This window comes from Phaethon aethereus (genome assembly GCF_964289735.1).
Source record: "Phaethon aethereus genome assembly, chromosome: 2".
Taxonomy (NCBI): Eukaryota; Metazoa; Chordata; class Aves; order Phaethontiformes; family Phaethontidae; genus Phaethon; species Phaethon aethereus.
Window position 1 is genome coordinate 118,522,701 of NC_138582.1, and position 24,826 is coordinate 118,547,526.

General features: G+C 45.4%; 1 protein-coding gene across 1 annotated transcript in view; it reads left to right on the forward strand.

The window, feature by feature from the left end:
- Positions 1-23,321, forward strand: part of EEPD1 (endonuclease/exonuclease/phosphatase family domain containing 1) — a gene marked incomplete at both ends in the record, with an annotated part of 65,407 nt that extends 42,086 nt beyond the window's left edge. The window contains 5 exons of the mRNA XM_082014776.1: positions 12,290-12,400; positions 15,724-15,858; positions 17,182-17,314; positions 22,830-23,024; positions 23,122-23,321. Of these exons, the coding sequence (XP_081870902.1) occupies positions 12,290-12,400; positions 15,724-15,858; positions 17,182-17,314; positions 22,830-23,024; positions 23,122-23,321 (774 nt within the window). The remainder of the gene's footprint in view (positions 1-12,289; positions 12,401-15,723; positions 15,859-17,181; positions 17,315-22,829; positions 23,025-23,121) is intronic.
- Positions 23,322-24,826: the final 1,505 nt, after the last annotated feature.

Sequence of the window (24,826 nt, forward strand, 5' to 3'; positions counted from 1 at the left end):
TTTTTGGAGAGTGCAGTCATGAAGCAGTCCCAGAGAAGTAGGGAAGAATTGTGGTTATCCTTGATTTATGGAGGTGTGCTGGACTTGCAAGGAAATCGCATGATTTTGGCAGAGTCATCTAAGATGACCGACTCTGAACAGAGTTGGGAGATGAACCTCAGTCTCCTGAGTCCCAGGCACTCTTCTAATGCCAAGGTGGTCCTTCCTCTTTGATGTGAATTGTTTTGACCTGTACCCCAGAAATACAATTAGTTCAGGATTGAGTCTTTGCATATTTTCAAAAGCTGTAGTCCTCCTCTACAGTGTGAGCCCTGTCTTACAATCTTGCTTTTGGAGCTATTGATTAAAAAATATTATAAGGCAATTGACAACAGATGAATTAGTTGCTGTGAGTTGTATTTAGTGCCTGTTCCTAGAGCTGTCCTTTCCAGAAAGAGGTTGAGCTCTTTAGTACATTTGGATGTCATCTAGAGTCAATCTTGCTTTCAGCGAACAGGAAAAGGAGGTGTAGACTTGGCCGTTGACTCACTCTGGACCTTTGATCAGTCTCTTCCAGCCCTGTTGCTGCCTCATTTTTTCTGTTCTCCATTCCCAGAGGGGAGAGGTGGAATCAAGCCTCTTGCCGTGCCCTTTGCCTAATTCAGCCTTGGGACAGACTTCTGCATAGTTCATCAGCTGAAGTAGGTCCTCCTGCCTGATTACTTCCAAGCCACCGTGGAGTCAATGATTGACCACTCAGTAAAAGGAGATTATTCCAAATCGTCCAACTGAGTTTATTTTAATTCTTTCTCTCACCTTATTGCCTATTACTTACCCTTTTGCTCTCCCACACCCTTCCTATATTTCTCCCTATCTCTTTCCCTTGCCTTGCTTGTTTATTTGAGAGCAGGTAATACTCAGGGGTGCAAAGTCTTTTTTTTCAGACTTCACTCCCTGGGGTCAAGAAATCTCAGTGAAGGGAAGTACAGCAGTTACTATGAAGGAAACATTTTTGGCTGAGTGGAGCTGGAAACAATGTTGACACCATTTCTTACAATATGGGAGGCTTCTTTGGGATTATCCCATCCACTAAATTGACACAGGAACCCTGCAGCTATACGGTATTTGCCTCTGGCCTTCCGCTTTTCCAATTCTTTTCCTCCTTTCTGTCCTCTAGGAGGGATCTAGATGTCTAGAAGTTTAAGGAGATGCATCGGTGGACTTTTTGGCTCTGGCCAGCTCCATGATGATTTCAGTAGCTTTCTGCAAGGAACCTATGACTACTTTGTCTTTCCAGGCCCCTCCACTGAAAACTATTGTCAAGTGGTCCACAGCATTGGAAGCACAGGCTCTCATCTACTGGTGTATCTGGCATCTTTGATCTTGGCTGGATTTTTTTTCTCTTTAGTTGCATTGCCCATTTGTTTTCTGATGATCAGTGGACTTCAATAAACAAAACACTAGAAACCATGGTATATACATCACAGGGAGCCATGGAGAGCACAGGTTCTCTTAAAATGCTGTCCTTTAGGAGGTGCCCTCTTCTCCCCTAGAGGATGGCTCTGCCTCTTTGAGAAGTGGTGGTGTGGAGGTTGCTTGGCATTCTTTTGTGACGCAGCTAGTCTTATCCCTGAACAGAAGACAAACTTACCTATTAGTAGAATCATCCTCTACACTTCCAGAACAAGGAGAAACAGAAAATCTGTGTTTACAAATGCTGGCATGTGTTTAAGTTTTGTTTGTGGGTGGTAGAAGTAGCAGGGGTCCTTAGTCACTCCTTTGTCCTGGCTTTCTTCTAGAAGATGGCAGAAGGCAAAGCAAATTCGTAGAACAGGACCAGTTCTGAATAGTCAGTGATTTTGGGGAAGGGTGGGGATTTTTTCCTTTTTAACAGATTGACATAGCAGCAAGAGTGTTTTAATGTCAACCCAAATAATTTTTTGGTAGTTTATGTGGATTAAGTAATGCATATGCTCTCTATGGGGAGCCAGAGTCCATTGCATCTGTTAGAGCAGAACTTTGGTCAGGGTTGGAAGACAGTCCTGTAGACTCTGTCGGGGGCATTCTAGTGGGTGAAGACAGAAAACCATCTATTACTCATGCAAAACTATAAATAAAGAATGTGCTATTTCAGAGAGGAATCAGTGTCAAATTGGGCCCTTCAAATTAAGGGAAAAAGAATGTAAGAATTGTATGAGATTTTTTTTTTTTTTTTTTTAAAAAGCAGACATGACATGTCCTAGTGCTATTAGCCTGGAAGAGATCCTCCTAATAATAAGCATCCAAAAAAAAAAGGAATAAGATGCGAGACATTTAAATAACTTTACAGAAAGTGGCATAGTGTTCTGTACAGTGGCATAATCAATGCCTGAAGGAAGAATAAATATTTGAGGCTGGCAGTGGTTGTGAGTCATATTACATATTTTTCTCTTCCTTGTTTTTTGTGTTCTTACCATGGGAGAGAATGCTCGCTCTAAGCAGAACTGTAAATCAGTTGGGGAAAACAGTAATACTAACAGCAGGAAAGAAATGCATAGAAGCAAAATGCCCAGTGAATAACTGTTTTTTGTTGCAAGGCTCTTACAGGTGGCAAAACTGTGACCTTGTAATAATGAGGGCTGTGCCTTTTTCCTTGTGTCGCAGCAGTTTCCTTATCTCTTCTCACACTGCACATCAGCACAGTCCCATCCGTCTTTACTGCCATGTATATGCCAGAAGTGCACAATTAAAAAAAACCAACAAAACCAAAACCCACAAAACCCCCTAACTCACTTGCTAACACCTCTGGAAATATGTAAATTTTTATCATGGGAATGGAGAGAGCCCTAGTTATCTTATGTGCTTAAGCAGCTTTCCTTGATGAATAACATTCAAAACTGTGATTTCCCTGTTCCCTTTCAGGTTTTTTTGTTCTTCTTTTGTATTAGCACATTTTCTTCCCCTCTTCTTTTCCTCTGTCTGAAGGCAATGTGCAGGTAAGGAGATTCAGATCATGGCAAATCGATACAGCTCACCGGTGGGTGGGTTGGTTTGTTTTTTTTAATTGGTGAACAAGAAACTATTTCTTATCGCTTTTGGGTCTCATGACTCATAGGATGATTTTCTGTTTGCTTTCCATATTAAGGGCTAGGTTCTGATAAACTGATTTTCACCTCATATAGTCCCAGTGGTTACTGGGTGAGTAGGGTTGCACTCATGGTAGTATGGTTTTACACCACACCACAGAAATCGATTCCTGAGTTTCATGTTTCATGAGAAAAGAATCAACTTGGAGATTAAAAAAAAAAAAAAAAAGGTATTCCCAGAAAGCCACTGACTTCTGGTTGCCCGGTGCCTTATATCTAGTTCAAATGAGCAAACAACTTCGGTCTCCGAACATCTGCTGCGTGGTCCATGGCCGTGCAGAGCGGTGGCCTTAACAGCTCAAAACGAAGTCCGTGTGCTCTGGCTAAACGTGCAGTAGCTCACTTTGTGCCAGACTTGGATCTCTTTGTGTCGGTCACTACTGAAAGCAGTAGCTGTAGTAATACAATCATAGTAGTATTTCTAAATTAACTGATGTTGCATTGCTCTAATAATCTCAATGACACCTTCCCTGAGCATACACCTGTGTTCCCAGAGAGGTGTATTTCTGGTGGCAGAAGTGGCAGCAAAATGAAACTTGTCTTTTTCCTTTGGAAATAATGAGTTGGGGAAAAAAACTTGGAAAAGCACCTGAGTATTTACAGCAGACAACATAATAATAAGTAAATAATTCAGTTCTGTGGTGGCTATGATTTTAGCACAGCTAACCAGTTGAGCAGACTGTTTTATAACAGTGTAGGAAAAGTGTTTGAACTTAACTCCTCATCTCTTGTAAAAGCAGCTTGATGAAAAAGATAGCCTCATAGTCATGAAGGCTTCTTTTTATTCTTCTTTATATCACATCAGTTCCCTTAGCTTGCCATTGTTGCTGCTAATTATTATACTGCCTAATTCTGCAGAATAAAACAGTCTCTTGAAAAGGCTTCAAGAATAAATTGCTTTGTGGCCATCCTTGACGACTTCTTGAGCCTTAATTCCTGTATTATGTTTAAAAATAAAAAAAAGCCATTAAGGGTAAGAAAAGAACTAGTCAGGAAATGTCTTCTGCAAAATGAGTCTGTCCAATGAAGTACAAGGAAAAAGCTCAGCTTGTGAATGGAAACATGAGAAACTAAGAACCCACGAAACTTCTCCTACGAGGAGGTTGGCAAATACGGGTGCTATCTTCCACAGGGAAAAGGCAGCATAAATTTAGACCAAGCATATATGAAGACACCCTCCCATTAAATGGCAAACTGGCCAAAAGATGTTACGTATCCCATTTTGACAACAGGTAGTTGAGCATCCTGTAATTCTTCAAGCGTGGCCCCAGCACTTAAAATGTGTTAGGGGAGTTATTGCATTGCCTCTTTCAGTTGTTGTTGCTTCACTGCTCTGCACCAAAGATTTCCGTGTCTTCCTTTTGAAGATCTATAAAAAGACACTTTATATAAATAACCACTTTTGTTCAGGATGAAGGTAGGAGAACATACCAGTGAATGATCTGCATTGTTGTCCTGGGAACACTATGATTAAAGGCGAGCAAAGAACTGGTTTTATGGGCTACAATCTGTTTTTTTAATCATATATTCAGAGATAAAGAATGTAATTTCCTCTCAGATATTACAAAGAATTAAGCAGTTGGGTGACTGCGGCAAGCCATAATTCATCTGGAAGGGCAGTGTAGAAACTCACTGCTAGGTTTTTCCAAAATAAGTACTCAAAAAGGAAAGCACATAACTTGTGAGCACAAACTGCTACCACTCCCCAACTGATCCTGTAAAGCCTGACTTAAAAAAATATCTGATTTGATTCAAACAGGTTCGTATATGGAAACAAATCATTACACACTTTTGATAATTGAGATAATGTTAAGCTTATCAGCCTAATTATTTCCCGCACATTCACGAAGTACAATGGGTGAGTAACACAGCAGCAGCAGCAGGAGAGAGGCATGTGTCCAGCTGGATTCACATCCACAGCCTGTTTCAACACAGGACTAAGCTCATGAAGGGCCTCAGATACCTGACGCGGGTACGATGTGGAAGCGATGCCTTCAGTTTGAAAAACTCCCCAATCCTGCCAGGCATCCTTTAGCTGCTACCCAACCCCAGGGGTGCCTAGAAGACGGAGTCCTTTGATGCTTTGCTTTCGTGCTCCTCAGATAACCAGGGCAGTGCCTCTCTGCAGACCCAGAATTGACCCTGTCTGAAGCAGGCAGAGTGGGCTTGGACAACTTGGGGGGGGCTGAACTTGAAAAATGAGCGTTCTTTATCCTGTCTCCTCTGATGACCTCAGTCCCGGCGTTTCCTTTATTAAGTAGTAAGCTTAGAAGCAGTCTCTGCAGCAAAGCCGGGAACTGGGGTTGCCACATGGCTCCCGGGCAGCAAGGCTGCAGTACGGTAAATGTTTGCTCTTTGGTCCATCATGTGGTGCCTGGTGCACTCATTTAGGAGCTGAGAATCTGATCCCCAGAAGAAGGAAATCCGCCCTCCATGGGTGTCTGTCTGAATTACTGGGATGCTCTTTAAGAAGGAGAAGTAGCACATTTTCCAGGAAAAAAAATGAGTCCTGCTCGAGTTGACGAAAAAGCTGTAGGTGCTTGCCTTCAGATGGACCAAGACTTGAGACCCCAATATGCATGCATGTTACCACAACAAATGAACTGTGTATGTCCATAGCGTGCAAAGGCACATAGAGGCGATGACTGTTCCTATAGGTGCTATGTTATTTCTGAAGACACTGGTTGCGAATTTGGCTGTGCTGAAGGGCTCTGCCTTCATTTCGCTGCTCGTAATGAGTTTATAGAGCTCCTCAAAGATGCATTAGATAATGTTTGTGGAGAACGCGGAGAATGGCAAAGATTTATTCAGCTATCAATTTGGATGTTTTGGTTTAGCTCTAGGAACAACAAACCAGTACATAAAGGATGGGAAGGTATTGCCCCAGGTCTTGAAGACCCAGTGTAAGAATGACACACTCGCGTGGCAGAAGGGGCAGATAAGCTTTCCAGGAGTAATTCTGTGGCTGCTGCACTTTCAGTAGATTTGTTCCTTATCTTTTTCTTTTTTTTTTTTTTTTAATCCTAGAACTTTTCTCGTAAACTTTATATTTTTTACTGTTTCTTCAGCTCTACAACTTCATTGTAGAATTATGTACAATTAGGTGCAAGAGGAAGAAGTATAAAACTTTTTCCAACACAAATGTATAGATATGTCTGAGATTGAAACTGATTCCCTGGGGGTGGTGTTCTCCTTTGAAAACACTCATAATTATCTGTCTATCGGTACTTGCCATCTGCCTGGCAAGTTTTATTTGCCTTTATATAATATCAATACTTGAACAACACAAGCAATAAGTATTATGCAATCTTTAATGAAGTCTTCCTAGAAGGGACTAGTGGAATGAACATGTGAAAAATGTTATTATCTTAACATAGGGCCACCCTGACCTTCCCCCGTGTTATTTATATGTTTCCTCTGAACAGAGTTTGTGAGTGCATCCCCCACACCAATGGCTGCATCTGTTTCTTGTGTGTGCATTTTTTGGCTACTTTTGCAAACAGGAAAGGGATACACTTGAGGGAAAGGCAAACAAGCGATGAAGGCCTGAGACAACACTGTTGTCAGTGGGAAACAGGATCCAACGTAGAGTCTCTGTTTCAGGCGTTAGCCATAATAATGCTTCCTTCCCTGCTGCTACATCTGGTTATAAGAGAATCCAGGTGTAACTGAAAGGCCTGATGCTCCTGTCTGTCCCCTTCATTGCTCGCTACTGCCTGTGGGAAGTGGATGCAAATGTCGTTTGACTGCAGAAGTGCCCTGAGCATCCTGGCCCTGCTGCGTCTTGCATCCCCTCTTGATTCACCTTGCACTGCCATGTGTGGCTGCACCAACGGTCCTGAAGCCTTTGACCTTTCCTTACCTCCACCTCAATAACCAGTTCAGTAAAATACAACACCCACAAATCTCTCCAACCCCTAAATCTGCCTCTTCCTCCTCACAAACATGATCTAACAAAACGCTCCTTCTTCCTCCTTTTCCTCCTCTTCCTCCTCTTCTTCCTTTTCCTCTTCTTCTTCCTCTTCTTCTTCCTCTTCTTCTTTCTCTTCTTCTTCTTCCTCTTCTTCCTCCTCTTCCTCTTCTGGAACGTCAGTGTCAAAACAGGATGCGTTACTCGAAAACCAAAGGTGTTGATTTCAAGTTCTCAGAAATATTTGTAACTTTTCTGCGCCTGGCTTTCCAGGTCAGGCTTCAGTAGGAGGCACCAGCTGTAGCTGTGTCCTGTACATGGTAGATTGGATTAGGATTACAGGTATTTGAGTCTGCTTTTTCAGTTGGAAATAAAAGTACAGTACACTTGGACGAATAAAGAAAAGAAAGGATAATGTGCATTTAATTCCAGGAACGTGATTTTTAAGCTTATATACAATAGCCAGTGATGGAGCAGGGAAGGCATGTATATATATTAAAGGATGGATAAAAAAGAGCAATGCCAGATAGTCTCATGAAGCCACTGTCAATTTTGTTGTATCTTCTGTCAGAAATAAATTGATACATATTTCGTGTTTCGGGACGGGAGTTTCATTGGAGAGAGTTGGGGGGCTTCTCCTCAAGTGCCACTGCACAATTTACAAGGTATATTTTAGAGCTTTTCTGTTTACCCTTTCCTGAAGCATCAAGTCCATCAATGGGAGATGCTCTGTAGGACAGAACAGCTCTTACCTTGGTGTTTTCCAGCCCATGACCTGCAGATTCCTGCGGTCCATGAACTACTGCTATGAGGTCCCTCAAAAGTAACAGAAAAGTGAGCCCGCTACCACAAGACTTGAATTTTTCATGCACAAGTACAGATTTCTACTTCAAGATTTATCCAGGATCTACAGCTTGAAAAAAGGTGGTGAATTTTGACCTAATAATATAGTTTAACATCTTTAACATCTTTTTTTGCTCATCAGGGTCTCCTTTTCAACTACTGCCAGCTCCCACACATGAACTCCCAAGTCTCTTTCACCATGACAATGTCAAATCTTTACTAATATGACACTTCAACATAACTGAAATGAGAAGGAATTGATAGAAGTTTCATATGCATCTCCAGTACTCATTAAAGCTGCTCCCTCTAGTGCCTGTTAAAAATGAAGGAACTGTGTATATGTGACATTTAGAAATGGAATATTTATTCACTAGCTCTCATCTCTCCTCTTGCTTAAGAGGAGCCAAAATCACCTTTGCTTTGATGAAATAAATTGTTGTTTGCCTTTACTGCGGTGCCCTTTTGGACTGAAAGCTTCCGTGGTAATTAACCAAAACGGGCAATTAATTGCTTTGAGTGCCTTTCTAAAGTTCAGGCGATGGTTACTGCACCGAGACCTATCGTGCCGTAACAACAGACTCACCCTGCAAGCTCCTCCTCACTGTTCCTTCTCTCCTCGCCCTCTTTGCAGCCTCTGCTCTGACTCCAGGTCTGAAACGAGAATGTCCTCCAAAGAGGAATCACTTGATAATAAGAAATGTGTAATTTATTAAGACATTGTTTTCCTGAGTTGCATTTAGTTTCCTCAGGGTTTCGGAGCAGCATGCCGTCCTTTTGAGCAAAAGACGCTCACCTCGAGGGAGGTCACTGGCTCAGTGTGGTTCCCAGGGCTGGTATTACAGGAGTAACACTTGACAGGCAAAGATGTTCAGCACCGAACGGTATTGTCATCTGGATGATGACCCTGCTGTGCCTGGTTTGGGACTGGCTGCACAAATAGCACCCCAAAAGAAAACAAAGGCTAACCAGGGCATCCTGAAGAAGAGGTGGTGAGATCTGCTCGTGGGCTACTGTAGGGTGCTCGCTGGCAGCTCTCCTAGTGCGGAGAGTTACTGCACTGGAAGAGATGTAACTTAGTGCATAAATTAGATGCTCTTGCTGGCAGTGCTTGGAGTGTCTTGGGGAGGCAGGTAGGTGTGTTAGGGAGTCTGTAACTCCCTTATGATCTCCAGCATGTGGAGCCCAGCATATGTTCTTCTTCCTGCTCCCAAATTAGTCCAAGACCCCTTGCCTTCCCTTCCCCAGTCCCTCCTCAAATGTGCATTTCCCCAGCTTCTTCTAACTGCCCTCCACTCTTTTCCAGTGTCAGTCATTAGCTCGTTCCTGTACCCAACTCTGCTTCTGGAGGGGCTGGGAGTAACAGGCACCGGCTCCTTATCAGGGTGTACAAAGAGCAGTTATGTCTTTGGATCCTCCCTTCTTGGGAAAATGACGTGTTGCTGATGAGCAAAGGCAACGGGGCTTGTCTCAGTTCCTGGGTGGTGGCCCTTGTTGGCTCCTTGCACGCCGAATGGGGCCAATGGGCAAGTACCTGGCACGAGGGGGTTGACCTCTCAAGAGCACGGGCTGCTCTTTGCCTAGGGCATGCCTGGAGCTTGGTGCTGCCATGTTCCTGCTCTCTGGCAGCTCCGTCGATCCCACAAAAACCAGCACCCAGCTGCAAGAGAGACTGCAGAGGCACAGATGTAATACAGGGCACCCTGGTAAATAAGCCCTGATGCTGCTGGTGTTATGTGTGTGAGTTTTGGCTTGGTATGTGTAGGATTTAATGAAGAAGATGACTGAGTTGCAGGAAACTTGCAGCCTGAAAGGCTGTAGAGAAAAACAAAATTAGAACTTTTTTTCCTGAGGGGGATTTTGTTTGGGGGGAAAAAAAAAGTGTTCTGATTGACTGAGATTTTAATTTTGATTGTTTTTACCACTTGAAGAACTGCTCCTCAAAGGGATTGGCGTAGCTCTAACTCAGTTTTGCAAAGGAGGAAAGGCATTTTTTTCATTCCCAGTGTGGGCTAGGAGCTTGTCTGTATGTTTTTACTGTATGAGGGAAAGCGTAATGTTGTTTGACGTTGGGTTGTGTGGGCAGAACAGCATGACTTGCCCTTCTCACTTCAGCAAAAAACATGACCTAAGAAAGTCACAGCTTCAAAATCTGTGTGCCTGTAAGCCCTGGAAAATGGGCACAGATTAAAGTCAGCTGCTGTAGGCCAAGTTCTCTGTTGCTGTCAACCATACCCAGAACGGACTGATGGCTTTTTTTCTGAACAAACCATGTGATCTTATTTGTCATCTTTCTGTTTGAGTAAAGTTAGGTCAAGACCTTAAAAAAAAAAAATTAATTTGGAAGAAACAAAATATTCAAACTAGTTGAATGCAGATGCACTTTTTAATAAAGTGGTGGTTTCTGTAGGATTTATTCAGCCCTGTCCTATACTTTGTGCTGGCTGGACTTTCTAGGCAGCTGCAACCCAGAGATAAGTTAACTCTTTTGTTGGGTTACAGTTGAATTCCTGATTTCAACAATTTTTTTTTTTGCTTATTTAAGTTATTTAAATGTTAGAAAACTCATTCACCAAATTCACGCTGTCTAAAGTCGTCAGAATGACACCAGGAATGAGTAATTGTTGCTGCTGTGATTTATTGTGTTTATTTGGGTAGCACCTAGCAATCAGTTGAGAGCAGAGCTCTGTTCCCAGGCTGTGCAAACACCCTGTGTGCCTCCTCATTTAATAAATCAGCCCAGCCCTGGCTCTTCCTGACGGTATATAATGGACAATAATGCGGTATGTTAATGCGGCATCTTGAATAAGAAGCCCCAGCCAATCTCTGCATTTCAGAAAACTGATTTCAAAGGTGTGCCGAGCGTTTTCGCTTCGGGTGTGCAACCAAAATGACTCCCAGCCTGCCGAGGCCAAAAAGGGTTGCTGGGTTGCGTGTGTTGGAGGAGTCAGTGCTTACAGCTTCAGCCCCCAGGATGCTGAACTTGCAGACAAGGCAGTTAGCGAAAGAGCAGGGTTTGATTTCTATTTTTTAATCAAAAGATAAAATAAACATGAGAAGAGCTGTCCCATCACTTTGCTGATACCCACATAGGAAACACGTCCCTGCAGTTTAGCGCTGTAGCTCTCCAAACCGTGTTTGGCGTGTCCCACCGCAAAGAGTCACTGTGTACAGGAGATTGTTGCTTGCCTTGAAAACCCTTCTTCGTTAAATCACTGCTTGATTTGGAGGGACATTCTGGATACAAGGTTTTCTCTGCGGATACCCTTTCACTGTGAAAACCTCTGCGTTTCAATGTACGGCGCCAGATGTAACAGAACGATGCACAGTGAGAGCCCCTTTTTTACTACCACTTTTGACTTTCCCCTTTCCCCGCAGCCAGAGCCGCTGCGTGCGGGCCCTTCGGCGCGGCCGGCCACCTCCGCTCCCTGCCAGCCTCCAGCCCGCCTCTGCCTTCACCCCACATTGATCAGCTTGGCAAGGGGCTCCTCCCGTGGGCTTTGTTTTGAAACTCCTGGCAAAAAGTATTCCGTATCGTCCGCAATCAAGGGGTTGCAGATTCCAGATTTTCCAGGGCAGTTTGGTTTTTTTTTCCTACTATTTTTTTTTTGTTGTTATTATTTTTTTATTTAAGTCTCAAGATGTTACCCAGGCGGACTTGGGGGCTTTCCAGGGTGCGCACAGTTCCAGCATCCCTGATCTGTTGGGCAGTAGGATGCGGCCTCTGTAGCTCTGACAGTGTGCTTGAACCCGCAAAGGCGTCGAAGTGCTGTGGCTCTACCAGCAGCGTCTAGGAAGACTTGACGCCTCCGGGGAGCACCCGAAGGATCTGCTGCGTGTGCAAGGCTGCAGCCGATCCCTTCCTGCATGGGCCAGTCTCAAGCATGTGTCCCTGGCGTAAAGTCAGAGGAGCCCTAACCCCAAAACGACAGCTACTGAGGTGGCCTACACCCTTCCTCTTGTGTTGTGCCGGCGGCCTCGGTGTTGGAGCGGAGCCAGCCCCATGATGGGGGCTTCCTGCCCCCCGTGAGGATTCAGGGGCTGCTTGTGGAGCCCCTCACGGGGTGGGATACGGTGCAGTCAGCATCTTCGGAGGCAGCACAGAGGAAACCCTTTTCCAGTCAAACAAGTAGCTTTGGAGGGGGAAAAAAAAAAAAAGAGCCTGAGGGAGAAACATTCTACTTGCTTCTTGCAGCATTCACACCGAGCTATTTTAATTTTTATTTATCTCCAAATAATGTCCAGTCGGGGGTGAGTCAGCCTGGGATGTGGCCCAGACCACCTCCTTTGCGAGCCTTCAGGGAGGGCAGAGAGCACAGCCTGTGCTCCACGGTGTCTCTTACCAATGCCTCGCTACATGCTTTATTTTGAAATTTTTTTAAAACCTGACAAAGCTGATCTTTTTTTTTTTTTTTTCTCTTTCCTCTCTCTCTAGTTTTGTATGGAGCTGAACCAGCCAACGCTGCCAAACATCCGCAAGTGGAAGGGCCCTAGAGGATGTTGGAAGGGTGTTGTTTCCGAAAAACCCTCGGGCCAGCTACACAAGGTACATTAATCCCTAAGTCTGAACTTTGGCTTTGATTTTTTTTACCCCTCTAAGCAAGGACATATTTTGAATCTGTTTAAGGCAAAACATCTTGTAAATCTTTTTTGGCAAGGATTGCATCTCTTGTTTTTTAAGCGGACTCTTCCTATAGCTTTCAGTTCGTCTGTGTGATTGATTTTTCGAAAGGATTGTTTTCCTCGGCCTGTGGCACACTTGTAAGGAGGAAAATGTGTGCGTTTGGGGGAGATACGGTGGATACAAGCAGTATGGAAAGGTAGAAGAAAGGCTACACATTAGGACAAGGAAAGAGTCCTTGGTTTTGCCCCTGGCAGGCTGCGGTACTTCTGAATTTTTTTGTGCTGCTCACCTGAGCTTGTTCCCTAGTGCAGCACCGGCTGGCATGCAGAAGGGCTCCCCATTTTCCTAGTTTGCAGGTGAAGACCCCATGGAGGGGGCACGCAGCCTGCCATCCTCCTCTGGAAGGGGACCTTATCTCACACGTTCCCCAAAGTGCTCTGCACAGGTATTTAAAATATGCTGCAGACTCAGTTTGAAATCAGCATCGTGCTGCACTTGTGCTTTTCCCTGCAGCTTCTTCTGCTGTGGGAATATATATATGTACTGCAGTGAGGTACTAATTTATAAGGCGGTGACAGCTACACCTGCTACCCTTGACAATATTCAAGGTATAGCTGCATTGGACTGGACACAGCTACTGGCGCCCAAAAGCAGTCTCACCCAAGGGAAACCTCCCCTTTTTCCCTTTCAAGGGTGCTAATGAGATTTCAGAGCAAGGTCCTCCTCGGCCTCGAGTCTGTTGTTGCTGAACGAGATCATTCTCGTGACGCGGTTATTGCAGCATGGATGTTGTTGTGGGCTGGAGGCAGGAACCAAGACATGTCACGGTATGAATGGTGCCTAGCAGTACACGGGGCTGCCTTCATCTAGTGTGAGCGCTGCCGTTATTATTGTGTCCCATAATCACGCTGCTTAGAATCCACATTTCCTTAACCTGGCTTCTCAAATAAAGTTGTATCACGGTTCCCACCTGAGGCCGTTGTTGGACTCTGATGTTTTGGGAGGTGCAGCAACTTTTGCTGCCTTTCGCGAGTAAAACCCAAGAATGGTTACTCATAGGAGGGAAGAAAACCCAAAACCAAACCAAAACCCACCCCCTGAGCAGCACGAGGACTGGACTCTAGCTACCACTAGAAAGGTACAGAGGGTTTGAATGTGTCCAAGATTTAACACGGTTCACACTTAATTCTGGTGCAGGGTGCAAATCCCCTTCAGGACATTTTTATTCCTGGCTGGAGTTTTCCTTTGGGATCTCTTGTTAGGCCAGATCATTAACACACTGAATTTAAAAAATTGCGCAAGGTTGTTGAAGGTGTTCCCTCCGCTTTTTCTTTTATTAAATGAATTAATAATAATTGTCTCAGAGTTTCTATGTTAAGTCCAGAGTCTTTAGTCTATTCTTTCCTGAGCTGTATTTCCAAAGACGACAGTGGAAGTTTTGACTATAGGCTGAGTAATTAAAAATCATCTGCCTTGTTTTACTGGTAAGGATGTAAGGATGAATGGTTCCCAAAATTATGAGCAAAATCTGTGGCCAAGCTAAAAATAGAAATGGTATCTACTGACTCTTCCTTTTAGCTGCTTTAACAGAAATCTGGCTGTGCTGGAGAACCCTCCACTAAGCCAAAAAGTCTGCACTATCCCTCAGGTTAGCTAATGGGTCCGTCAGGTTTGAACATTGTCTACACAAGTGCAGTACAGTGAAGGAAGGCAGTGTGACTCTGAGCATATAACATCTTCAGCACAAGCTGACCGTGGGACGCTCCGCAGGGCTAAATGATGCAAAATGGTGGATGGTGCTTCAGGCTCGTGATTCCGCACGTCCCAGGCATTTGGCCTTTGACCAAGCAATGACTTTTGACCACCATGTTGATGTGAAATCTGGAGCCAGGGAATAGCGAACAGCTGTTGACAGCAGTTTTGTTCTTCCACATCTTTTCCTATAGCAGTTTTTAGACCTTAGACTTCCGACTGGTGGAATAATTTTGTCAGTATTTTAAAGGTGAGTTATCTAAAGGAGCTACGAAAGGATTTTCGCCAGCCTTAATACTTTCAAGGCTCACTGGAAGTCAGCAGAGCAGCTAACGCTTGCTTATTGCAGCTGAAATGGAAAAAACTCTTCCTTGTGATGGATGTAACTACGATTTGCTAAGGGAAGCAGGTTTGAATGATGACAAGGAAAATGGTGTCTGGGTGGTGGGAGGAGAGGCTGACGGGCTTTGAGTTAGATTAGATTCCACTGCTGATGCAACTGGGCTAGGCAGCTTTCTGAAAATGCCAATTCCGCTCCCGAAGTAGTCAAAAAAACCCATGCAGGATGATAGAAACAGAGCTGAAAGGAGCGGAGAGCTGAGCGTGAAACGTTCGAGCTGGGAAAGAGACAGAGAAGATTGACAGGGCTGAGAGGTCTAGAACAGATTTCATGCCAAGAGACTCAAGGAGCCGGGGTATTTTTACCTTGTGGCAACAGTGAGATGGCGTGCGGCGTGGGGAGAAGGAACAACTGCGTGCAGCAACCCCAGCCGTCGCCCAGTGCGACCGCGAGGCACCGAGCTCAGGGTTAGACAAACAATCCTTATTTTCCTGTGGGTCATAAACTACCTCGTTATTGACCGGGCTCAGAAGAATCCGATGCCTTGCCTGGAATAGGAGGAAACGAGGGCTGTATCAGCCCAAAGACGTGCACGAGAGGCGGCATCTTTATCTTTCTCCCCTGCGGCGGTCCTGAACGTGCTCCACCTGTGTAAGATCAACCAGCTTATTTAAATCGTTGGCTGGACCGAGCGGTGCTACAGTTGCCTGAGTGTCCGATAGCCAGCGTACAGGCACGAGGGGCTGCGGGCAGCAGAGCCGTACGTGCTTCATCTTGGCACGCTCAGTTTTCAGTGGGGCTGCCCGAGGAGCGTTCCTGCCACTTCTAGTGGGGCTCTTGGCTGGGATGAGACAAAGAAGCGTTTCTGCCTGTTTCTCCACCTGCTACTGATAGCCTAGGATGCTGTTTCTCCTTTACGCTTGGGCACAGCAAGTTGGGCTTCCTGCCCTCAGCAGGCGCCAAGCCCGGTTATAAACCTGCATCGTCTTTTATGGCCTCTGCGCATTTTGGCTATGATGTAGACCACTGCCAATACCAACAGCGGTACTGAAACTTGTGGGCGAAAGCTGGGGGCTGGATTTGGGCAGAACGTTTTGTTTTTACCTTCTTACTACTACCTTTTCTCTCTTTTTTTTTTTTTTTTTAATTCCAGGGAGTTGAATATTCTGGCTTCCTGTGGGATACAACAGCTGGCATTGAACTGAAAGATGCCTTATCTCGGGAGACTGCACAGACTAATGGCAATGGGAAGCACTCATATCCTCACCCGTATCTTGCACATTTCAAGGTAACTGCTGACCCTTGCAGAGTTTTGCTTTTATAAAATTAAAAAAAAAATTATGGGTAAGATGGAGCGAGACACAGTCTTCTAACAGATTTGCGTGAGACTCTAACCCATCTCATCACTTCAGCACTGCCTCATGGCTTGATTATAGAAAGGTGCTTAGTGGGCCTTAACACGTATGGCAGATCACCAGAGTCAGCCCTTTCCCTTGCTCCTGCGGGAGCAAACCCCACCGCAAGGGAGGATTCAGGCACCTTGGGGTCAGTGGATCTTCAGTAGCATCTGCAGCCACTGAGAGTGTGACAGAAGTCACCAGTCACCTCATTCTGCTTTTACCAAATTAACACAGCAAGGACAAGGTGCGTACCCAGCAGCAGCCAGCCACAGGACTGACTTAAAAGGTCCCTTTCAACCCGAAGATTCTATGATTCTGTGATTCTTGTCAGTGCCACAAGTTGTGAGCGGAGAGGGGTAAGTGTGGGCAGAATGGAGACAGGTAGAAGGCACAGTGGTCCTGAGAGACTCGGGCGGATCTATCTTATGTTGCTGGCATACTGCAGAGTTTCCATTTTAAAGTTTTTTCACTGGGCTGAGCCCATCTGAAAAAACATCATGCATTTTTGAACCTGCTCTTGTACATATGCTTGCGTGAACATACAAGTAGAGAGCGCCCACCTCCGCACAAGCTGTGATGGAGGGGGCCAGTTTGGGGAACTTGACATCTCTGGTAATGCTTTGAGAGAAGCATTAATAACATAACTATGAAGAAATAAATTGATAATAATAATTAATATTAACTACTGAATAATGTAAATAGGTCAATATTAGGAGTGAGTATTACTTGTGCCAAATGAGTCCCAGAAGGTGAGCAGAAGATTGCAGGGACCCAAGAGCTCCTTTCAAGGTACATTAAGTTTCTTGGTTAGTCTCTGTGACGGGCCAGGGCTAATCACAAGAGAGTAGTAATTAGCCCATGTAATGACCACAACATTATTTGTAGCTGATTAACAACTGGTTTTGCATAAACTGATTTTCATAAGCAGCCAGCTTCTTTCTGCAACCATGATGGAAAGAAGCTGTTTGCTTATGCAAACCAGCTTCCCCAGAACCGAGAGGGTATCTGGTAGTTGCAAATAAAGCTGCAAAATGCCTTCCCCCTCTTCCTCCCGAAAACAAGACAAGCCAAAACACACCACATACAAAGCAAAGTGAGTCCTAGTCACCCAGATTTACTACCAAAAGTACTGGGAGCAGGCATGTGGTTTTGCTTTGTGACCTTCTGTGCCCTGTCTGCATGGCATTGATTTCTCCTTCTTCCTCCCCCAGGTTGGGATGAATGATTTAACGCTGGTTAACCTTCACCTGGCCTTGTCGCCCTCGGCAGGAGATAATACCGGGAAGAACCACGACAGCCACAAACTGGCAGCTTTTGCACAGACTTTGCAGGAGACTCTGAAAGGTAAGGCAGTTTTTTTCGTGCCAGCTATCACATGCGTGCTGGCCAGTTTATCTAATTAAAAAAAAAAAAAATCTGTCTCAGTGCGAGTTTCACAAATACCCTCATCAGCCTCACAATTGTCTTTACCAGTATTTGTATTTGAATGATGTGTACCGTGGCAAACGTGCTTTTCCCTTGTTCATTGTCTTATAGTCTTTCCTGATTAACACAAACAGCATGGGGGATCCTACTGGCTTTGACACCATTTTGCCAAATGAAGTTCCTTCTGATTTTACACTAGTGTAAGAGCAACTTCAGGAAAAAAAAAAAAAAAAAGGACACGACACCAGGGTTAAGACTATTTTAAGTGCTTTTTGGAAATGACACCTACCTGATACTAGAACAAAGCTTAATAGCCTTTTTCCAAAAGAAACAGGTTCTATATATTTACGTTTTTGGAAGCAATTTACTAATTGGAAGCACTTTGGAAAACCCAATGCAAATCAGAAGATGGCTGCTAATGAGAAAAGAGACCAAATCCTGCTTTGGTACCTGGGTGTAATATGCAAGATAATTTCTTGATTTCAAGTAAGTTGCTCTGGTTTTGCACCAGGATGAGGGGCAGCAGAATTTAGATTTCAACTTCAGCAATGTAATAGACAGCTGGATTTCTTTACCTCATTTCTGAGAATTTGCTTCTTACTTTTAAGCTTGCAAATTAAATTCAATTTCCTATGAAGCAGATTCTAAATGTTGCTGATCTTGTTATAGGAATAGAAAAATCTAGCCCTTCATTTACTGCTTAACAAAGATGCAGAAGGGTTACAAGTTTATGTGTGTGATGATTTTCAGCTTGGCCCAGTTTAGCAAGGTTGGTCACTTGGAAGCATTAATATCCCTCTTGTATAACACAAGAGGTATTTGCAGTTTTTATGTGTGTTCTGTTGATTTTCCTTTTGAGCTGCAAGAAGTCAGTCACAGCTATTTTTAAGTGCTACTGATTTAAGTATTTGTCCATGTACCTTGAAATTGGAAAGGATGAAGGTAAACAACAGGATCGTTTGTTTAATCCCCAAAGGCTGAACTGAGACACAGAAAAATGTGTAGCTCTTCTGAAGTCAACCGAGCTACATTTCCACTGCATCTAAATCTAGACTGTCAGCATTAGGGCTTGTCTTTATTTCATGCTTTTATTTTCATATGGTAGGCATGTTACCGGAGCATGCTTGTTCTTGGCTTAGTCTTTCACAAAAGAAGATTCACATTCCTCCAAACTTGTGGGATGCAGGTCTTGTTTCCTAAACAAATGGCAGTGCACATGTGTTACTTTGAAGTACTGAATTACCCTGCCAAAATGAATGTCATGCTTAAAACTACCACCATCCTTCAATTTCTTCCAAGTCAATCCATAAAAAATGGGTAGTAGGAATTGATTTGTCTGTGGGTACTGCAGTAAATCTGAGTTTCTTCTCCCATTTTGCTAACAGTTGCCTACTTTGTTATCTTTCATTCTTACGAAGAGGCGCATGAGCATCTGAGGAAATTTGTTTACTCTCCACAGCCTTCTGTAATGCAGAGCACTAGTGTCCCCATATTTCTCCCATCAGACCAGTGGGTCCCGGTTCCTTTTTCCCCCTCTTTCTTTCCCTTCAGCAGTGCCGTAGAGACGGGGTGGCTGTTGGCCGCTCATAGTTAACTCTTTGCAGCAGCCCTTCTGCCTTCTCTCAAGAACTCCACCAGTTCATCTTCAGCGAGGTGACCATGGGCAGCACACAGATGCTATGCTGGATGTGCTGGTAGTGCTTGGACCCAAGGACCAGGGTGTTGGCTCAGTCATCTTCTCTCATCCGGCTTGGCCATATTCCACTGGTTACCCATGCATCAGGCACGAGGCTCAGACCTTTGAGAGGTGGTAGAGAGCCTCTTAGCAGCCGATGTACCATCACATCCTTCTCATCATCTGCTTCTCTTCAGGAAGGATTTAGGGGTTTAAGGGTCTGTTTAATTCATGAGGGAACTCATTTGGGGCAAGGGAAAGTCAGGGAGAGTGTCCTACAGGTGTCTCTTTGGACTGCCACGAAGAAAAGGAGGGTTTCCCGGTTCCTGCAGGAGAGCAGATTTTGACACTGCAGACTTTCTGCAGGCACTGAAGGTCCCTCCGCTGATTGCATTGGCACACCAGTGCTCAGCCGCTGCGGCACAGGGCCAAGTTAAGGCAGTGCTTTGCTTTGCTGGCCGAGAGCCACCCACAGACGCTGCTAAAAGTCGCTGGTGTTTCATTGAATTTGCAGAGGCATTTGCAAACAGGCCAGACTTCTTCCCCCCCTGCAGAGTTCTCCCTTGACAAGGGCAGGGTTGCTTTGAGCCCGATGGCTCTGAATGTGTGTGGGAGTACCCCGAGAGGTAATGGGACACACGCCTGTCTGCCGCGGGCTGTATGCCACCATGTCCCACCAGCTGAAGGCTCTGGGTTCTCGTGGGACAGTATAGTCTGCGGGAGGGACCTCTGCAACAACAGATGGGTTGGCAAGGGACCACTTGCTGCTCTGTCCTGTGGGAGGAGAAGGAGGACCAGACTGCATCAGTTGAGGAGCTTCTGGCTCAGGCAGCCTCTGCTGCCCAGTCCTGAGGAGGAATGAGCGCAGCCAGTCTCAAACTCTCGTTCCCTCCAAAAGAGGAAAATCACATCACAGCACCAGTAGCGTGGTCTCAGTTTTCTTTTTTACCCCCATCTGATTGTAACTGTGGACGTCGTGACTGCCGTTTTCAATCAGTTATCATTCCTCATCATGGGCAAGGGAATGAATTCTTCTAGACCTTTTGCTAAGTTTGGCCAAGAACCGTTGGGGCTGATCCATGAGACCCTTGAGAGCTGCAGCTGCTGCATGGCGGCTCAGCTCCCAGCCGCAGCTGAGGGACCCAGGGGCGACTGATGAGGCGCAGTCACGCACCCAGGAGGATCCAAGCGGGTTTGCTTCTTTCCCTGCTTGATGTCTGTTGGGGGCTGCAGCAAGCAGACGAGGCGCAAAGCAGCCGTGCGTGGCGTTGCTGCCGCAGGAGCTGGCAGAGGCAGGAGCAAGGCTGAGAGCAAGCCAGGACCAGGGGAAATGCAGTTGGTGGCTATCTGGAAAATTGGTGTTGCCTGCTTCTCCTGCTTAGCGCAGGGCTGCCCACCCTTTTTCCTGGTGATTTGCAATCATGGGAAGCCTGGAAGCTTCTGCAGGAGGGGACCAGAAGCAACCCTTTCCATCCCGGATGGTGAACTGGGTTTTGGCTTCTTTAACACACTCCAGTCTGTTCTGTCTGTCAACTTTACGCTGCATTTTGATTTTATGCTTAGTTATTCTGCATGCAAAAATTTAAGTGGGTGAAGAATACAGTGACTCCTTCCATGTACACGCAGCAGGCTGACTTCTTACCTCCTGAGCACACGTCTAGGTGCTAGGTCTTCTAGCGTCTGCTCTTTCTAAACTGTCCAGAACAGAGCAGTCAGTTAAAATTTTCACTTGTGATTATGGTTTTTTTTATAGACTTTTCGTTCAAGGGAAATAGGCTTAAGGATTTGCTAAAAGAAGTGCAAGTGCTTTTAGAATAGAATAGAATAGATTTTGTGCAGGATCCAGATGCTGCTGTTAAGATCCTTGCCTCTCTGTCATTTTTAAACACACATGCCCCCGCAAGGGTTTCTGTAATGGCTTTTCCCCACTTGCACAGCTGAGCTGAGAGCATGGAAGGAGCTCAGTGCTGCCTTGGCCATTAAGCAAGCAGTAGTCCCGAAGGACTGAGATGACACGTTCGTGTTTCAGGCTTCTTGATCCTGCCAAGTGAGAGATTTTGTTTTTTTGCATTGAGTTGCGTGCAAAACCACCAGCTCCCAGCAAGCACTATCATCCCATTAGACAAGCACTGATTTCCTTTTGGGTTCTGATGGAGCTTAACATAGCTCAGGTTCAGGATTGTGAATTTTTTCTTTTAAAGGTGGGAAGACCACTGTCACAACACTTTATAGAATAATATTTAAACCTCCTGTCATTTCCAATATGATTTGTGACTTGTAAAGGGTAGAGAAACCACAAATAGTTTCACTGTTGTTTCATCGCCTCTCTGCATCTTAGCAAGCAGCATGTTTTGAATTACTTGGTTTTGTAAGTCACACGCCATCAATCTCACTTCTCTCCCAATACGTCTGTCAAGCAGTGCAAGACAGAGTGGAATGGATTTTGTTGCTTAACTTGCGCTCCCTCTCCTGGCTGGCTACTTCTACAGCAACAGCACAAAACAAGGGGGTTTATCTGTGAGCACTTGGTATGGTAAAGCAATCCATCTGTCACAGAATCACAGAATCATTAAGGTTGGAAAAGACCTTTGAGATCATCAAGTCCAACCATCAACCCAACACCACCCACCCCTTCTCCTTCCGCACTTCAACTCCAGGAAGGAAAGGGCTTACAGAATCGCATAGTTCTCTTCTCTGAAGTCAGCTTTGGGATAATTTTTGGTGCATTTGTGCATCCTTTTAGCATATTCCTCCTTCTCCGGGACCCAGCTGTAATGCAGCAACATCTTTGATCAGCATTCTTGAGTTTGTCTTCACAGACATTTCTGGCAGTGGTTTAAGGTGGGCACAGGGACATGTGCATTGTCCTCTTACTGCAGTGCACAGCTGGGATGTTTCCATGGGCAGCTGTAAGCTAGGAGAGCACACGTTGTGGATATGAAATTAGGGTCCAGAGTTTCCTTTCTCACTTCCTTAGGGTTGGAGATAAAATGTAAGTGAGGTCATTTTCTATTCACATGAAGATAGGATTTTTTTGATGAGCATTTCAAGTCATTCCCTTCATTTCTTTGAAAAATCAGCCCTAGACAAAGTCTAGTCCCAAGTTCAGCAGTATCCCTTCAGTCGGCCTGTAGGAAAGGGGAAAGGAAAGCTGCTGTAGTCAGGGAACGTCCACATCGTTTGTGAACTCACCTTCTGCCATCAGGCTTGCAGGCTGCTCCTCGGGCTTGTTCTTTGGGATTTCTTAATCGGGTTAGAACAAGCACTGAACTTTTGGGACTCTGGTATATACCAGCATAAGGCTGTGTCTTCCTGGGATCCTCACAAAAGCGTCCTTGACTCTTACAGAAGACAGATTCAGGACGAGTTAAAGCTAATACGTATTTCTTGCAGAAAAAGAAAAAAATAAACTTACGAAGTCACAGAATTTTAAAAACCTCTAAGACCAGAACTGCTTGTCTTTGAGTTTGTCGCTATCAGTGAATAGCAAGCAAAGGATGCCAATATAAATGAAATTATATTTAAAAACAAGCGTGAAATGCGTACTGGCTGTTTTTTATTGTCGTGAAGAGAATAGCCATGAGTAAATAGCCAGTGAAAAAGGCTTTAAACAGCATTTCTTTCAGGAGTTCAGAGTAAAGTCAGCTTTGATACTTAGTATTTGTATTTTTCCTCCTCCCATTTATCCTCTCTCCCTCTTGTGCTTAAGCAACAGATGTCCCCTCCTCCCATTCATTTCTATTTTTCCTCGCTTTCTAGGAGAAAAAGATGTGATCATCCTTGGAGATTTTAACCAGGCCCCGGACAGCAGTGACCACGACATCCTGAGGAAGGAGAAGTTCCATCACCTGGTCCCTTCCAGCACTTTCACCAACATCAGCACGAAGAACCCGCAAGGGTCCAAGTCGCTGGATAATATCTGGATCAGTCGGAGCTTGAAAAAGGTTTTCACAGGTAGAGTTGCTCTTTAGTGAAGTCATGTAACCTGCAGTTAGGTGAGTGGTGTGTGCCAAACGCGGGCAGTATTACTCATCTTCTCTTTTTCACACAGGCCACTGGGCTGTGGTGCGAGAAGGTCTTACAAACCCATGGATCCCCGATAACTGGTCCTGGGGTGGGGTGGCTTCAGACCACTGCCCCGTGCTCGCTGAATTTTACCTGGAAAAGGACTGGAACAGGAAGGAGGTGACGCGGAACGGGAACGGGGTGACGGTCGAACGCAACGACTCCCACGCTAAGCACGAACGATGACATGAACTTGGGGGTGTCTCTTCTGCTCCCCAGGGAGCAGTCCAAGGCTCTGTTGGCTCACAGCTCGCTGGAGCAGGACTGCCTCCTCCTCTCCCTCCTTCCCACACCTAGAAAGCATCAGCACTTGATTTTGGTGGCCCTGGCTTTGTACCCCTCCTGGACAATTGTGGGGTGTCTCAGTGGCAGCGGAGCAATCTGCAGCTTTTTCTGGGAACGCAGTGGACTTTTCCACACCTGGAGATTTGGATGAGAATTGTACAGAAAATAAAGTGTACTTTTAATACTGTACAGGATCTTTGCTAAAGCGCAGCCGAGCAGGACTTTGCTGTGAGGGTGAGGGGGGAGTGGTGGTTATTTTCCTTTGCCTTCTTGTAAATTGAGGGAGTAACAGAGGCCCCATAAAGAGAGACACCATGGAAATTCTTGGCAAGTCGCAAATGCCATTCAGCACTTGCAAAAGCTGCCGGAGCTGGTCTCTATGTGACCTGAAATGAGGCCTGAGAGGTCCCTCCGGCTCAGCCCAGAGAGTTCCTCCACAGCCCCATGTGGATGGGAGCACCTCTCATCCTTCCCTTCCTCTCTCCTCATGCTCCTGGGTGGCTGCGTTTTGTGCCATAAGGGCTTCCGGGAGCTTGGCTTTGGCTTTTCATTTTGTGCGCAGCATTCCACGTTGTTGTTTCCCGGCGCCCTTGCCTTTGGGAGTCGGCAAACCGCTAACTCGTCCTTCTGCAGAGCCTGGTCCACTTCTCCAGTGCCCTTTGCTTTGCTCGCTGTTGAGGATCTCGCAGGAGCAGCCCTTGTCCTCTGGCCTTGCAGCTGGCGTCAAAGAGGAGCTGTGGCCCTGAGTCTTTGTCTAGGAGTCGGTGTTCTGAGCAGGGCTCTGCACTAGGGAGAAATAGGTCACACATGGGTGGGAGGCGTACAGTCAAGCCCACATTCACGTGATCACTGCAAAGGCATCTTGCACCGACCTCCACCCATCAGTTCTTTAGGGGTGTTCAGTTTCTCCCTCTGGAAGACCAGGCAGTTATCCACCACTTTCCTGAGCTTCATTGCTACGTAAGCCTGGTTCAGGCACCACAACAGGGAGTCCGAATACGGTGGATGGTCATCATGCGTACAACAGGGATGGGGTCTGCTTCTGACACATGGTTCTCCTCAGGGGGTTTGTTTCTATGCGTGTCCTGGGTGGAGAGGACTTCAGTTAGCAAGCTGCCACAACAGCGCCGGGGACGGAGCATTACATTTGGCACCTACGTAAAATGTTTCGGGTAGCGATTAACTAACAGCAGCCTAAAAGGGAAACATATAAGGACTGGAAAAAGCAATTCAGCATCTGGAAAAGAAACAGGATGAGTGTGAAAGGTGCTGAGCTGCCCAGTAGCCCAGAACCTTCTCCTCCAGATGACCACACAGCACATTTTGCTGCTGAGTGGAAAGGAAAGCTCTCCGGCAAGACTCATTGGGCAATAAATGGAAAACTACTAGTGACAGCAGTGCCACAC